At 50.7% G+C, this 15,455-nt stretch overlaps 1 protein-coding gene across 3 annotated transcripts; it reads left to right on the forward strand.

Moving 5' to 3' along the window:
• The first annotated feature begins 231 nt into the window (after positions 1 to 231).
• APOL6 (apolipoprotein L6) lies at positions 232 to 14,049 on the forward strand. 3 transcript variants are annotated; one of them, XM_078449488.2, is made up of 5 exons: positions 232 to 707; positions 5,664 to 5,750; positions 7,530 to 7,736; positions 9,541 to 10,375; positions 11,208 to 14,049. In XM_078449488.2, the coding sequence occupies exons 3-5, from the start codon at positions 7,648 to 7,650 to the stop codon at positions 11,358 to 11,360; spliced, it is 1,077 nt and encodes a 358-aa protein (XP_078305614.2). In that variant the 5' UTR covers positions 232 to 707; positions 5,664 to 5,750; positions 7,530 to 7,647; the 3' UTR covers positions 11,361 to 14,049. The 3 variants fall into 3 exon arrangements, with proteins under 3 accessions (XP_078305614.2, XP_078305615.2, XP_078305613.2); XM_078449489.2 differs by having other exon boundaries at positions 7,565 to 7,736; XM_078449487.2 differs by having other exon boundaries at positions 7,610 to 7,736.
• Positions 14,050 to 15,455: the final 1,406 nt, after the last annotated feature.

Below are 15,455 nucleotides of genomic sequence, written 5' to 3' on the forward strand. Positions count from 1 at the left end.
AGCCACTTCTCAGCAAGCCCTGGTCGTCCCAGGAGAATTGCCTCAGTCGTTGGCATTTCTGTGCATGTAGAACCCGGATCCAGTTTTCCCGATCGCTCAGAGTTGGCCAGCAGAGGCTCGGGCTTCCCCTTGGTCAGCAGAACCCGCTGGAGACCCTGCACTTCGTGTTGTCCTCCTGTAGCGCCCCGGCCGGACCAGAGGCCCCGCAGAGGTGAGGACGGAGCGGGGGAGGGGGGGAACTCCTCTCCCTGGGCACCCCAGCCCACGGTGAGACAGCAGCACTGCTCACCGCCCTGAAGGGCAATGTGCCCCAGCGATGGGCTGCAGGCACTTGGTTTAGGAAAAAGAGCTCCCGCCAGGGCCACCAGGGTCCAAATCCCCGTCCCGCCAGATACCTGACCACCGGAAAGATCTGAAGTTCAACGTCTTTCATGGTAAATCAGGGTAGGAATCTCTCCTTCTGGGCTGTTTGAAGGTTTCGACGAAAACGGGATTAAGAGGGTGACGGGACTGACCAAGTTGCATCTCCCCTCCGCTGGCTGGGGACCCCACGGCCCTAGACGAGAGGTCCCAGCCCCCAGAGCCTAGGGGCCCTCACCGGCGACAGGCGTCTCCCTCGAGAGGATGTCATCCTTGGAGAAAAAAAAGACGCTGAGGGATGTGTCTCCAATCTGCAAAGAGAACCTGTGACGTTCGTTCCCTGGATTGTAGGTTTATTGCGGGGGAGGCTCGGGGAAGGGGGGAGGGGAGATGGTGATGAAGATTAAGGGGAGTATCTCAAAGCTGTGTGTTCGGAGTGAGCTGCCTTTTCCTTAGCCTGGGTGTCGGGGGAAGTTGGTTGGCAGGGAAGGGGCCGCTGGACAACAGGATGGAGCTAAAGGCTCCCCAGGCAGGCGAAGAAAGACCATCGGCAATACAAGCTTGCAAATGGAAATAAGTTCTGGAACGTTCTTGGCAATCCTTTCCTCTCTCAATGTGACCACCCTCTCACACCCATCGAGAGGATGTCCGTAGGGGCAGGGGGTGGGATCTGATGGGACCAAAGAGCTCCCTGTGTCGCCTTCACCCTTCATCCCATAGGACTCACGGAAAATGGCGACAGGGCGCTGGCAGAGGGTGGGGCCCCAGACGGGAGTTTCTCAACCTCAGCCCCACTGACATCTCGGACTATGTCATTCCTAACTGTGGGCCTGGCCTGTGCATGGCAGGCTGTTTAGCGACCTCGCTGGCCTCCAGCCAGCCTCCCCCAGAGTTGTGACAGTGAAAACAATGTCTCCAGACATTGCCAACAACCCCTGGGGAGAAAACTCACCCTTGACTGAGATCCATGGCTCCAGGCTCGTACTGCAGGCCTGGCTGGGATCTCACTGCCCTCTCCTATTTACCAAATGTATGGCATGGGTCTCTCTGTGCCTCAGTTTCCTCATGTGGAAAATCGGGATAATATTAGCCTCCATGTCACAGAATCACTGAGGGGTGTATCAAGTAGGGAAGTGCAGGCCTGGCACAAGTAAGCACGAAAATGTGCTTCACGTTCTAGGCCATGGTGCCCTGGAGACAAACTTCCAAATTCTAGCTTTGTAAGTCAGAGGGGAGAAAACATGTGTTTTATTTATTTTTTTTAATTATTTTCTTAAAGTTTATTTCTTTATCTTGAGAGAGACAGCATAAGCCGGGGAGGGGAAGAGAGAGAGAGGGGGAGAGGATCCCAAGCAGGCCCCAAGCTGTCCGGGCGATGCCTGACTCGGGGCTTGAAGCCGGGAGCCCTGAGACCATGACCTGGGTCAAATCCAAGAGTTGGACACTTCAGGGACTGAGCCACCCAGGCGCCCCAAGGAGAAACTCTTTATCTTGGATGCATTAACTCTACCTCCAGGACTATCCCAAAGAAATAACCAAATGGGTGCACCAACATTTAGGTAAGGATCAAAAATTATTCATAAAGCAAAAAATTATTTATGAAAACAAAACCAAAGCTCAAACTGAAGACAACCCACAGATTCAACACTAGGGGACTTATCAGATGCACAATGACACATCCGTCTGATGGAATGTCACCCAGACTTTAAACAGCTTGTTGGAAATTATTTGCTAATACAGGGAGCCACCATAATGCAGTGTTAAGTGACAAAAATTCACACAAAAACTGTATGCACGTCATGAGTCTAAATTTTGGTTTGCTTATTTTCTTTTTTATTTGAGAGAGAGAGAGAGAGTGAGCAGGGAAGAGGAGCAGAGGGCCTGAGAGAGAGAGAGAATCTTAAGCAGGGTCGGTGCTCAGCACAGAGCCCAACTCGGGGCTCGATCCCACAACCCTGGGATCATGACCTGAGCCAAAATCAAGAGTTGGACACTCAACAGACTGAGCCACCCAGGTGCCCCTTGTTTCACTTATAAAATAAAATGTCCAGGGGCGCCTGGGTGGCTCAGTCAGTTAAGCGTCTGACTTCGGCTCAGGTCATGATCTCACAGTTTGTGGGTTCGAGCCCCGCATCGGGCTCTGAGCTGACAGCTCAGGGCTTGGAGCCTGCTTCAGATTCTGCGTCTCCCTCTCTCTCTGCTCCTCCCCTGTTCATGTTCTGTTTGTCTCTCTCTCTCTCTCTCTCAAAGATGAATAAACATTAAAAAAAAATTTTTTTTAAATAAAATAAAATGTCCACAGTGGTCATTTCTGTGTGGTGAGAATACAGAAGAATTTTATTCTTTTTCCCTAAATTTTCTACAGTAAATCTGTACTTATTTAAATAATTAGGGGGGAAAGGATTACAAGAATTTTTGTGCCTTCAAACTATGTATGGGAGGACTTTTTTTCCCAAGTTCTTTCAGAAGCAGAAAGGAGGGAAGAGAGGGGCACCTGGGCGGCTCAGTCGGTTAAGCATCTAACTCTTGGTTTCACCTCGGGTCATGATCTTGAGGTTTGGGAGTTCGAACCCCGCATCAGGCTCCGTGCTGACAGTGCAGAACCTGCTTGGGATTCTTCCTCTCTCCCTCTGTCCCTGCCCTTCCCCTGCTCATGCTCTCTCTCTCAAAAGAAACAAATAAACTTAAAAAAGAAAAAAGAAGGGAGAGAAAGATGACCATGAGAGAGAAGGCGTATCTTGAAGATATCATTTCTGACATAGCTCTGGGGCCAAGTACCAAATATAGCGGGAGAAATGAAAGGACGTGTCCCTTTCCTAAGGCTGCCACAGACTGGGTGGCCTGAAACAACAGAAATGTATTCTCTTGTAACCCTGGAGGCTGGACTCTGAAATCAAGGCGTCAGCAAGGCCAAGCTCCCCCTGTAGGCTCCCGGGGAAGAATCAACCCCTTGCTCACCTCCTGCAGCCTCTGGTGACTCGGGCAATCCTTGCCTGGCAACAGCTTGACTCCCATCTCTGCTTCTGTCACCACGCCAACTCTTTTGTGTCCTCTCCTCTTCTCGGAAGGATGACAGTCATTGGATTTAGCTCCCCCCCACCCCGCCCCAATCTAGGATGAATTCGTCTCCAGATCCTTTAACTGATTACATCTGCAGAGACACAGCTGTCAAATAAGGTCATATCGGAGGTTCCGGATAGACATGAATTTGAGGGGCACAGCTCTTCAACCTGCTACAGGGGACAGTCTTGAAAAACAAATTAAGGTATCACAGGCAGGTGTATGGCAAAAATGATCGCTATGGAAAGTATAAAAGGGCGTAGCGTGAAAAGCAAGCTTCCCGGGGCGCCTGGGTGGCTCAGTGGGTTGAGCGTCTGACTTCAGCTCAGGTTGTGATCTCACGGTTCCTGGGTTCGAGTCTGTGCTGACAGCGCGGAACCTGCTTCTGATTTTCTGTCTCCTTCTCTCTCTGCCCCTCCCTTGATCGTGGGCTCTCTCCCTCTCTCTCTCTCTCTCTAACATAAGTAAACATTAAAAAAAAAAAAAAAAAGCAAGCTTCCCTCTCTCATCCCTGACCTCCAATCCAATCAATGTTACTGGCTTCTTGTCTCTACAAACACACGTGTTCAAGTGTAGTATACAGTGTTCCACACTCTGCCTTTGTATTTACCAGTGTATGCTGGAGATCCTTCCCTCTGTTCACATGGATTTGCCTCATTTGGTTTAATGACTACACACCGTTTCATCCTTAGATAAACCATAGTTTACTCAGCTGATCCATTTGGGGTGGTTTTTCGATTTTCCTTTTTCCTTTTCTTTCCTTTTCTTTCTTTCCTTTAATTTTTTTATATTACAAATAATGCTCTGATGCTTCCTATTTGTATCTGCATGCTATGCCCGGCTCTTTTCTTTTTTTTTTATAGACTTTTTTTTTTTTTTTTCAGAGCAGTTTTAAATTCACAGCAAAATGGAGGGGAGCCCAAAGAGATTCCCCTTATGCCCCCTGGCTCCCCGCACACGCAGAGCCTCCCCCACTATTAACATCCCAGACCAGAGTGGTCCACTCCTTGCAGATGGTGAGCCTACGCTGACACATCGTTATCACCCAGAGTCCATAGTTGGCATCGGGGTTCACTCTTGGCGTACATTTTACGGGTTTGGGCAAATGGATAATGACACGTGTCTACCGCTATAGTATCCGACAGAATAGTCTCCCTGACCTAAAAATCCTCTGTGCTGCACCCATTCATTTCTCCCTCTCCCCAGCCCCTGGCAACCACTGATCTTTTTACAGTCTCCAGAGTTACGCCTTTTTCCAGAATGTCAAGTCATATGGTGGGAATCACACAGAATGTAGCCTTTTCAGACTGGCTCCTTCTGCTTAGTAACATGCATTTAAGGCTCCCCTATGTCTTTTCATGGCTCGATAGCTCATTTCTTTTAGTGCTGAATAAGACGCCTTTATCTGACGGGACCACACTTTGTTTATTCACTACCGAAGGACATCTTGGTGGTCTCCAAGCTTTGGCAATTATGAATGAAGTTGCTATAAATATCCGTGTGCATGTCTTTGTGTGGACCGAAGTCTTCAACTCCTCTGGGTAAATATCCAGGAGCGTGATTGCTGGATCGTATGATCAGAGTATGTTGAGCTTTGTGAGAATTTCCCAGAGGTCTTTCAAAGCGTCTCGGCATTCCCATGGGCAATCAGCGATGGTTGATACGGTGGTTGATATGAACCACCGAACTTAATCAGAGCCCCCCAGCTTTACCCCCACTCATTTGTGTGAGTATTTAGTTCTATGCAATTTTTTCACACGTGTGGATTTGTGTGGTCAACATCACAGTTGAGATACAGAACACGTCTGTGACACAGATCCCTTGTGCCCCGCCTCCCTGCCCCTTTATAGATACAGCCACCTCCTGGGCCTGCTCTGACCATTTTAACTTTTTCTGGCTCGCTATGTTTCAGACAGATCTCTTGTAAACAGTGTATATAGCTGGGCTTTGCTTTCTAAGCCAATATAAGGGTGTTCTCATCTTGAGAGAGGGTTTTTATCCTGTTTGTGATTACATCATTTCAATCACGAAAAATTACTGCTCCTCACTGTTTATCGGGGTTGGCATTGTCCTAGCTATTTCACAGATAAGGAAAAGGAAACAGAGCAGTGAGTTAATTTTCCTGAAATCACAGAACTGGTATGTGACAGAGGGGGACTTCCCACCCACCCTGCCCTACTGTCTCTATACTAACTATAGGTGAGTTTCCTCTTCTGGAAGATTAAAACCATGTCTCTTCCCAGCCGGACGCCCTGCCCTTCTGAGTATGGAGAAGAGCAGAGACACCGCTTGGACCTTCACCACAATGGAGGCCCCTCACATCTGCCAAGGTAAGCTTTTCTCCATCCCAGCCATTTTCCTTAGAGGGGAGAACAGAATCCAGTGACGTCTTTGTAAGAGAAAGACGAAAAGCGGAGTGATCCAGAACATTGAAAAGCACAAGGATACACAAAGACGTGGCTCCCAAAATGCCAAAGTCCTTGTTCTCCTTGTGCTTCACCCGCTGCTTCTTTTCCTTTTCTTGCTGCTTTCTTGTCTTCTTCCCGGGTCTAACTGTTGGGGTACTCTGGGGCTCGGCCTGGGACCATCCCTGGCCTCTGCTGGTACTCTCTCCCTAAGGCTCTTATGCCATTTCATGGCTTCGAGCGCTTTCTACACAGATGGTTCCCACATTTCATCCCCCAGCCGGAACAGGAATCATATATCCACTGCCTATTCAAGCATCGCTTGGATGTCTCACGGGCACCTCAGACTTAACCCACCCCAAAGTGAGTCTGAAACGTTCACTGCAACAGTCCTTCGGGCCCCAGACCTGACTCACCCTGAAGTCATCCGGGACTCTGTTCTCCCACATCCCACATCCCCTGATGAATCCTGTGGCTTCTTACAAATATAATCCTTGCCATCACTTCTATCAACCTGGTCCCTTGCAGCTGTCCCCTCTCACTCTGACTATTGCAACAGCTTCTAACTGGCCTCCTTGCTTCCTCTTTTGCAAACCTAGAGTCTATTTTCCAGCCTGAGTGATCATTTTTAACATATAAGTGAGATGAGGACCACTACTGGCTCATACAGTGTCCTGGGGTTTATGAGAAAAAGCTCACCCACTTAACAAGTGTAGATATAGCTCTGAGGACGCCTGGCTCCACAAATGGATAGCAACTTCATGCAATCAAGCAAGCAAGCAAGCAAGCAAGCAATCAAAGTGCTCCTTTCTCCCGATAGACACAGCACCTCCCCCCATCCCTGGCCCCCAAGGGCTCACACCTTGGCAAGTCGATTCTGGGATGGATTTTAGATCCCAGCTGTATGCTCAGGCAGGACCTTTTACAGTTCTCATAATACTAATATAATATCAATATGTCCGTTGGAATCTAACTTGTAAAAAGGGCCTTATAAATCGTTCTCTTGTCTTGTGAAATGATCTTTTCATCGTTATAATCAATTCGATCACAACAGCCAATGGCTGGAAACAATCCAAACATACCCATCAGTGGAAGAATAGATCAATAAATTGCAGTGTATTTATACAATGAAATACTCCATAGCAATCATTTAAAAAAAATTTTTTTATGTTTATTTTTGAGAGAGAGAGAGAGAGAGAGAGAATGCGAGTAGAGGAAGGGGAGAGAGAGAGGGAGGCACAGAATCTGAAGCAGGCTCCAGGCTCTGAGTTGTCAGCACACTGCCAGATGCAGGGCTTGAACTCACAAACCGTGAGATCATGATCTGAGTCGAAGTCAGACGCTTAGCCGACTGAGCCACCCAGGTGCCCCACAGCCATAATTTTTAAAATCTGTGATACCCACCACATGAGCGCATTTCATACACATCATATTGAGTGAAGGAAGCTAAAGAAATTAGTCCATTCATGTGAAATTCAAGAGTAGGCAAACTGACCCATGGTTATAGAAGTCAGAAACCGCTGTCCTGTATCTTGATCTGGATGGTGATTCCTCAGGGGCGTATATAAGTGAACGTTTACTGAGCCGAGGACTTTACTTTGTCTACTTCCTGTATATAAGCTGCCCCTCGATATAAAATGTACAAACAATAGTTTGCAAATATTTAGTACGTTGTGAGTTTTTCATTATTTTGATTTTATGTAGTCTAAAATCCCTCCACAAACCTTGAACTTCACAAGGATCAGGGCACCGGCAGTAACCTTGCTTTCCATGTGCCCAACCAGAAGGCTGTCTGACTGGTGAGGACACCTCTCATTCTCCCATGGGCAGAACGAGCACAGCTTTGGTGGCCCAGGAGCTGGTGGATGACCAGACGGGGAAAGGCTTCGAGGCTGGCATTGGTTTGCAGAGGTAACTGAGAGAGCTTTGTCCCCGGGGAAGGCTGCTTCTGCCGAAACGTCCTGGGCATCCTCTTGATACGTGACGAGGAGAAAAAAGGGACTATGCTATATATTTTGGACAGAAGAAGCGAGATCCCGTCAGGTGCATGACCCCGGGCGATAGGCCTCAAAGGGCAGAAACTGCCCCCCTCGCAGAGGGCAGGCCCGTGAAGGCTCACACATCACCAAAAAAGCCCCTTCGTGGCCCTGCATTGATGAACTCGGGCCCGATTATCCGTTCATTGGCAGAAGCCCCCAGCAGCTTGCAGCCCAAGGTAGAAAATCAGCATATGTCCGCTGAGTGAGTTAGGGCATCTACACTGCGTGGTGCCTCCTCCAGTGGGACCGCAAGTCTACACCCGTCAGTGGGCACCGCCGTCTCGTGACTTTGTAGTGAGCACAGAGTGGGGGTGTCAACTCTGCCCCTGCTCGCCCTTTCTCCTCTTTGTCCCTATTCACTTGAGGAAACACAGCGAGCAGGCAGGGCTGCGTTGTGGGATCCGTAAAGCTTAAGGTTCCTCGGCAGTGCCCGCCTCCTTGCCTGCATCCCTCCCCTTTCCCACGGCCAGCACCCCCCGCCCCGCAACCTTCTGCTCCGTGACCTGATTTATGGCTGCTGGTTAACTGATCATTGGGCCTAAATTTGCTAGTTTATTAGCGCTAAGGGGTTTCCTTGGAAGTCTATTTGGTTTTTAACCTTTCCCATTAAGAAATTGGTGTGTGTGTGTGTGTGTGTGTGTGTGAAGAGAGAGAGATTCAACAGTATAAGCATATATACTTCAGTGAGGAGTTCCTGACATCAGCTGACAGAGGAGAAAGAAACAACCGGCAGGATAGAAGATTCTCGGAGCTCCGCCCCCACCTCATGCGCTCTTCAGGGCAAGTCCCCCTTCCCTCTCTGGGCTTCGTTGCCTCTGCTGAAAAGTAAAGGAGGCAGCTTGGGTCCTGGCTGGGGTCCCTTCCAGGTCTGATTGCCTCCTCTGGGCCAGGGAACCTGTGTCGTCACCAGGCCTCCTACGCCCTCCCTGGTGGAGCGATGGCTCTTGGAGTCTGTTTGCTCTTGCCCGATACCGCTCTCCCGTAAGGTCAGACTCCGCTGGGGTGATACTTTGTACCGTGAGATACTGGGGAGGAGAAGCCTGGGTCCCTTTGTCTCTGACGTCTTCCACGAAGGACCAATCCCGTCCATTTGAGTGGCCAAGTGAAGCTGGCCACGTGCCGAGGAGAACCTCCAGAACGTTGGTGATAACTCACCTCAGTCCTCTTGGTGTACAACTGCTGGTGGAAGCAAAGGTCACCACAGCAGCCAAACTCAAGGTCACGGACGTGTAGGCTGCGTTGTACAATATGGCGCCTCCTTCCTCCGATTCGCCTCTGCATATACGGGACTCTCAACGTGGTCTCCTCTTTCTCCTGCGTTTCCCACACCGGTCCCTCCATTAGTCCCACGTTGCTCATCTTGACTCAGATCTTACCATTCCCCCACTGCCCTCTCCTGGGTGACAGTGTCTCTGAACAAGGCTGAAAATGTCCCTCAGGACATTTGTCCCTCCAGAAGCCCCTCTTACGTGTTTCTTCTCTTTACGGAAGGAGCAGTTCCCAACAGCGTTCTGGGACTCTCCACAGTTGGGTCAGAGGTAACAGAGGTGCCAGGGAGAGGCAGGAAGGACTCAGAGTCAGGAGTGGTGAGAGCATCCAGAAACCACAAGGGACCTAAGAGTGTGACTTTGCCACCTGGGAGACTGAAGCCAAATCTTTATTTCACTCATCCACAGGGACCAGGATGACATTCTTCCGTGTGAAGGTGTGCAGCAAGGAGAGGAGGGTCTGTCAGCTGAAGAGGTAACATTTTTGGAAGAGTTCCCCATCGTGAAGGAGGAGCTAGAAGCAGGCATCAGAAAGCTCCACGCCCTTGCAGACCACATCGACACAACCCACAGAACACTCACCAAAACCAACATGGCGGCCAACTCCATGGCGGTGGTCTCAGGAGCCATGAGCATCCTGGCTCTAATCCTTGCTCCAGCAACAGCAGGAGGAAGTCTGATGTTCTCCGCTGCTGGTAAAGGTCTGGGGACAGCAGCTGGGGTCACCAGCATCTTGACCAACATTTTGGGACACTTTCGAAATCAAGAAGCCCGAGCTCAGGCCAGCAGCCTAGTGCCCACCCGTGGCCACGAGGTCGGGGAGCCCGGGGGGCAGAAGGCATCTTACCTCATGGCTGTTGGAAAGATGGCTTATGATTATGGAAGTGCCATCAAGGATATTAAGAAGGACATCCGCGCCCTTCAGATAGCTAGAGCCCACCCACGTCTGGCCACTGCTGCTAAGCGTCTCCTGACCACTGGCCGAGTCTCGGCCCGAAGGAGCAGGCAGGTGCAAAGGGCCTTTAAAGGCACGACGCTGCTGATGACGACAAACATTCGCTTGCTGGGGAGTGCGATGGCGGGCTTATCCCTTGGCCAGGACTTGACCGCCCTCCTGCAGGACTGGAAGCGACTGAAGGAAGGAGCAAGGACGAAGTCTGCGGAAGAGCTGAGGGCCCAGACCTGGGAGCTGGAAAGGACGCTGACAGAACTCACCCAGCTCTATGAGAGCCTGAAGCGGAGGGTGAGGCTGACATCTCCCTCTTGGGTGGAGCTGGGGGAGGGAGGCGGGAAGCTTGAACTGGGACTTATGGGCACCAAGGTTTATGGGAAAGGTGTTGAAGGAGCCGGGGCGTGCGTGTGTGTGTGTGTGTGTATGTGTGTGTGTATGGATGTTCCTGAGGACGTGGGGTAGACGGTGGCCCCGAAGGTCCAAATGACGTCGGGGGCATCTTGATGATAATGGCGCCTGTCCTGGACAGCCCTGGTCATGCCTTCTATTTCTTTCTCAGTGCTCTAAGAGGGTCTTCCCAGTTGAACAGAAGAGGGCACTGAGCCACATGGAGTGTTGTGGACTGGCATGTGTCCCCTGAACATTTGTGATTGAAGTCCCAATGTGACTCGGAAGAGGTCCCAAAGAGGGCCTTTGGGAAGTGATTGGGGCTGATTCAGGTCACAGGAAGGGGTGATTCTATACGACTGTGTCCTAAGCAGAGGAAGGAACACAAGAGGGCTCTCTCTCTCTCTCTGCCTGCGCCCGTACAGAGGAAAGGCTATGGGAGCCATCAGCAAGCCCGGAGGGACATCTCACCAGGAACCCAATGGGCCGGAGCCTCCAGAACAAGGAGAAAATACATTCCTGTTATCCAAGGCGCCGGCCTGTGGTGTTCTGCTAGGACAGACCCAGCTGGCTAAGACGGGGAGCTTCTGAGGCTCGCCAAGTTCTCAGCTGGGTGGTGACAGAGTCAGGATACACAGCCAGGAAGCCTGACCGCCGAAGCCCCCGGAGCTGCCCGCCAGGCTGAGCCGGAGCCCTCTGTAGCTCTCCTGTGACTGCTGTTTTCCTTTCTTTACAGAAACTCTTGCAAGAGGAAAGACCCAGGAGCTCATCTTCGGGAGGAGCCACGGGGTCTCTGCCCCAGCCCCCAGCCAGGCTTGGGGAAGCAGGATCCCAGGGGACACAAGAGGACGAGGGCAGGTTGACCCGCCGGGCCTCTGAGCAGAATTAAAAGGGGCAGGGTAGAGGCGGGCTGGTTGGCAGAAGGGATGCCTGGAAACTGAGCAACCGGGAGGTCCACCTGGGTCCTGAGGGCGCTGTCAGCTGGTGAGGGTGGCCAGGGCCATCTGTCCTGCCTCTCCTTTGCTACCCGGCTTCTTCATTGTCCCCCACTCTTCCCTGGGGAGCCACCTCATTCCCACTGCTTTGTCAGCACCCCGTTCGCTCATGTGCACACAGGCTCTCTGCTAAGCGGGGACCGTAAGACAAGGAGGGTCCCTCAGGTGAAGGTTACCTTGGGCTCACCTTGGGCTCACCTTGTGCTCACCGGCTGCCTTGCTCTGCTCTCTTCCTCCCCCTCCCCTGCAGTAAATCCCTGGGTTTGCACACACAGGGATGTCACCGGAACCTGCCGGACCAGATTCCATCAGGAGCCCTCCCTTTCTCCCCAAGTGCTCTGTGCAACTTAGGACCTCTCCAGGCTTCCCCATTCACCTGTCTCTTCTTCTTTTCTTCTTTTTTATATTTTAGCTGCTATTTTGAAAGCAGTGCATGGACATGAGATGCAACTTTTTTTAAAGTTCAGGAAAGTAAAAACCAGGCGTTGGAAACAATGCATCAACCAAGGGTGACCACTGTTGGCAGCCGGGTGTGGAATTTCCTTCCCGTGGTTACTTGCTTTGGGTGTTAAAGTGTAGCCGTCATTTGACTGCGTGCGGGCGGGGGGCGGGGCTTCCTCCAGGCTGCCGTTACATAATTGATTTTTTTTTTCTGCAACCCACTGAGTGGTCTTGCTCTCATTCTCAATTCCTTCATTTGACTACAGATCTAACACTTTCCATTTTGCTGTTTTCACTTAACGATATTTTCCTGCCCTTCTATATTTCACTTGGTTTTTATAGACTTTTTTCGTGTGTTGCACAATATTCTCTTGATTATATGTAGTCTTTTATTTATTTTATTTTTTTAATTTTTTTAACGCTTATTTATTTTTGAGACAGAGAGAGACAGAGCATGAACAGGGGAGGAGCAGAGAGAGAGGGAGACACAGAATCTGAAACAGGCTCCAGGCTCTGAGCTGTCAACACAGAGCCCGACGCGGGGCTCGAACTCACAGACCGTGAGATCATGACCTGAGCCGAAGCCGGACGCTTAACCGACCAAGCCACCCGGGCGCCTCATATGTAGTCTTTTAAATTAGACACGTTAGTCATCACTTTCTGTTTCAAGTGGCCAAAACCAATGCAAACTGGCCTACCCAAAAAAGGGGAGTTTATTGACTCATGTACTTAAAAAGCTTAGGGGTACAGTGGACTTCAGGTGTGTCTGGATCCAGAGGGTAAAAATGATGTCATCAGGTTCCCATTTCTTTTTTTTTTTTAATATGAAATTTATTGTCACATTGGTTTCCATACAACACCCAGGGCTCCTCCCAACAGGTGCCTTCCTCAACGCCCATCATCAGGCTCCCGTTTGTTAGCCAGGCTTCCACCAGGTTGAGGGAAGAGGGCCCACCCCTCCCGGCACCCCCAAACCTCCCAGTGGCCCCCTTCCTTCCAGTTGGGGGCGTCCAAGGGGAAAGGGGCGGAGCAAAGGTGCAGGGACCACTCTGATTGGTCAGGACTGGGTCCCGTGCCTTTGCCCGTGCTGGTTACTGGTTAAGAGTTTGTGGTAAAACAGTATGGTTACTGAAAAGACCCGGGAGAAGGAAAGCAGCAAGGGGTCCGGTAGCTGCCCTCCTCTTTCAGGGACGTTTGGACTAATGGCGATTTTTTAAACTTATACATAGTGGTAAAGTGAACATCTGTGTGCCAAAAACTTGTTGCGTTATTGTTGAGATTTTTTTTCTCAAAATTGTGTCCCTGAATGGGGGTAAAAAGAAGGACCGTATGATGGGAAAGGAGGAGACGCCCCCCCCCCAGCCCCCCATCACGGTAGGGAAATAGATCATGGGAAGTTGAGGAAAGACTTAAAAGAGTGGAGGGGAAAGAGCCACCGTCACCATTTCAGACCACAGCCTGCCCGTCTGGTTGTCTACACCTCTCACCGCCCAAGCGGCGAAACGGTTGCCATCCCATGCCTGGGCCACTGTGCTACCTGCTTCTGTTGTTCTCGTGTCCTTGTTTTAAGTTCTTGGTGAGGATAGCGATGACAGAAAAGCCCTCTAAAGGCCTGGTTTGTGCACCCACCCCCACCTGCTCTGTGAATGAGCCCCTGAAGGAAAACCATCTCATCCTTGAGATATCAGTCAGTGCTCCTTTCTCTCTTTTTTAAAAATTTTCTGTCTTTTTTTTTTAATTTTAGAGAGAGGGCACCAGCGGGGGGCGGGGGGGGGGAGCGGAGAGCTGAAGGGCAGAGGGCAAGGGAGAGAGAATCTTAAGCAGGCTCTGTGCTCGGCACAAAGCCAGACCTGGGGCTCCATCCACAACCCTGGGATCATGACCTGAGCCGAAATCAAGAGTCAGACACTTAACCAACTGAGCCGGGCCACCCAGGTGCCTCCCTGCATTCCTCTCTGATAAAACTTGTGATTCCTGCCTGAATGCATATCCATAATCTTTTGAGCTTTTACAAGACATAAGAAAGTATAGAACCCTGTAAAAACTGTTTATTCTCCAGAGCACTTTCTTCCCTGTGACAAGCGTGTTTCCCTGGGAGCTGTCCTCACTTGGGCTCGAATAAAACTCTCTTTCTTACTTCTAGAGATTCCACAAAGGTTGCTCATTGTGAGTCAACAATCAGTAAATAGACAGCTTTCTCCACATTTAATACTGTTGGCTTAGTGTATGTGTCCTTAAAGTTCCAAATAAACGCTATCAGTAATGATACCAGGCACAGAATAGTCACTAAGCCTGGGGTTTTGTTTCTTCTGTGGAATGTCTGGAAGAAAACAAGAAAGAGTGAGTTAGCATGGAGGTCCGAGACCCACCTCTGACACTTACCCGCCAGGTTCCATTCCTGGATTTGGGTGCCTCAGCCACGACCCACGTGTAACCCGAATGAAATCCAGGGCTCCATTTGGGTGTGGATTTGTGGTCTCGGAGAAAATGTCCTTGACAGAAAGTCCAGTCCTTATGAAGGCTGTTGAGCCAACACTGGGAGGTGGGAGGTGGAGGGTGGGGGGCGGAGAGGCCATCCTTCCCTCCCCATCCACCCCTCAGCCTCAGCCTCTCCTCCCAGGGGGTAGGGGCTCCCAGACAGACTCTTCGCTGCACCTGTCTCTGCACCCCACTCCCTGACTTGGAGCCCCAGCGACCCTTCTCTCTCCTCCCTGCAGTGCCTTCCATCCTGGGCTCTCTCCGCATCACCGTCTGTTTCTCTGATGTCTAATCTTATACCACCCGGAATCCTGGAGAAGGGGTGCCTTCACCTCATTGTGTCTCCCCGTTAGTTAAGGCTTTGTGCTCCTGGCCAAGAGATGCCCTTTAACCATCCGTGTCCCTCAGGGCAACCCCACCCCACCACTGGCCTCGCTCTTCCGGCTTGAGTGGGGTTCTCATGGGTGCCCCATGCCTGACTCCACCACGGCCAGTCAGGAATTCTGAGAGGCCTATCGGTTCTGAGATGTAACCTCTCTTTTAGTAAGCGAGGGAGTCGCACACGTTGGCGTCCTCCCATGAGTGTGGAGAAGCAGCTGTCAGGTGCCCCGGGATGCCACGATCTCACACACACAAGTTCCAGGCTTTTCCAAAGCGTTGGGCCTTCCAGAGGGGCCAGTGAATTTGTCCTGCCCAGGCTGAGGTCTGTGACAGCAGCAAACACGTGGTCAACAGTCCTGCTGGTGACCTGCTCCCTCCCCACTACTAGAAGGAAATTAGGAATCTCAGTCATTAAGCTAAACCCCAAGTCAGCTGGGGAAGGGGGAGGGGCTTCAATTAGGTCTCAGAAACCTCACTCATCCAGACCCATCAGCACCTGACTACCTGTGGGTGGCCTCAAGGGGCCTTCATGTGTCACCCCAGCTCACCCAGGTCCATCTTCAACTATGAACTTCAGGCGGCCCTTGAACTTGTGAAAAAAATGCAAAATATTGTCATCTATAAATCACAGTCCCGTGGGTCTAAAATCTCACTTTTAACGGCAAGCAAACCAAATAGCCATGTGTTCT

Source organism: Panthera onca, chromosome B4, assembly GCF_046562875.1.
Source record: "Panthera onca isolate mPanOnc1 chromosome B4, mPanOnc1 haplotype 2, whole genome shotgun sequence".
NCBI lineage: Eukaryota > Metazoa > Chordata > Mammalia > Carnivora > Felidae > Panthera > Panthera onca.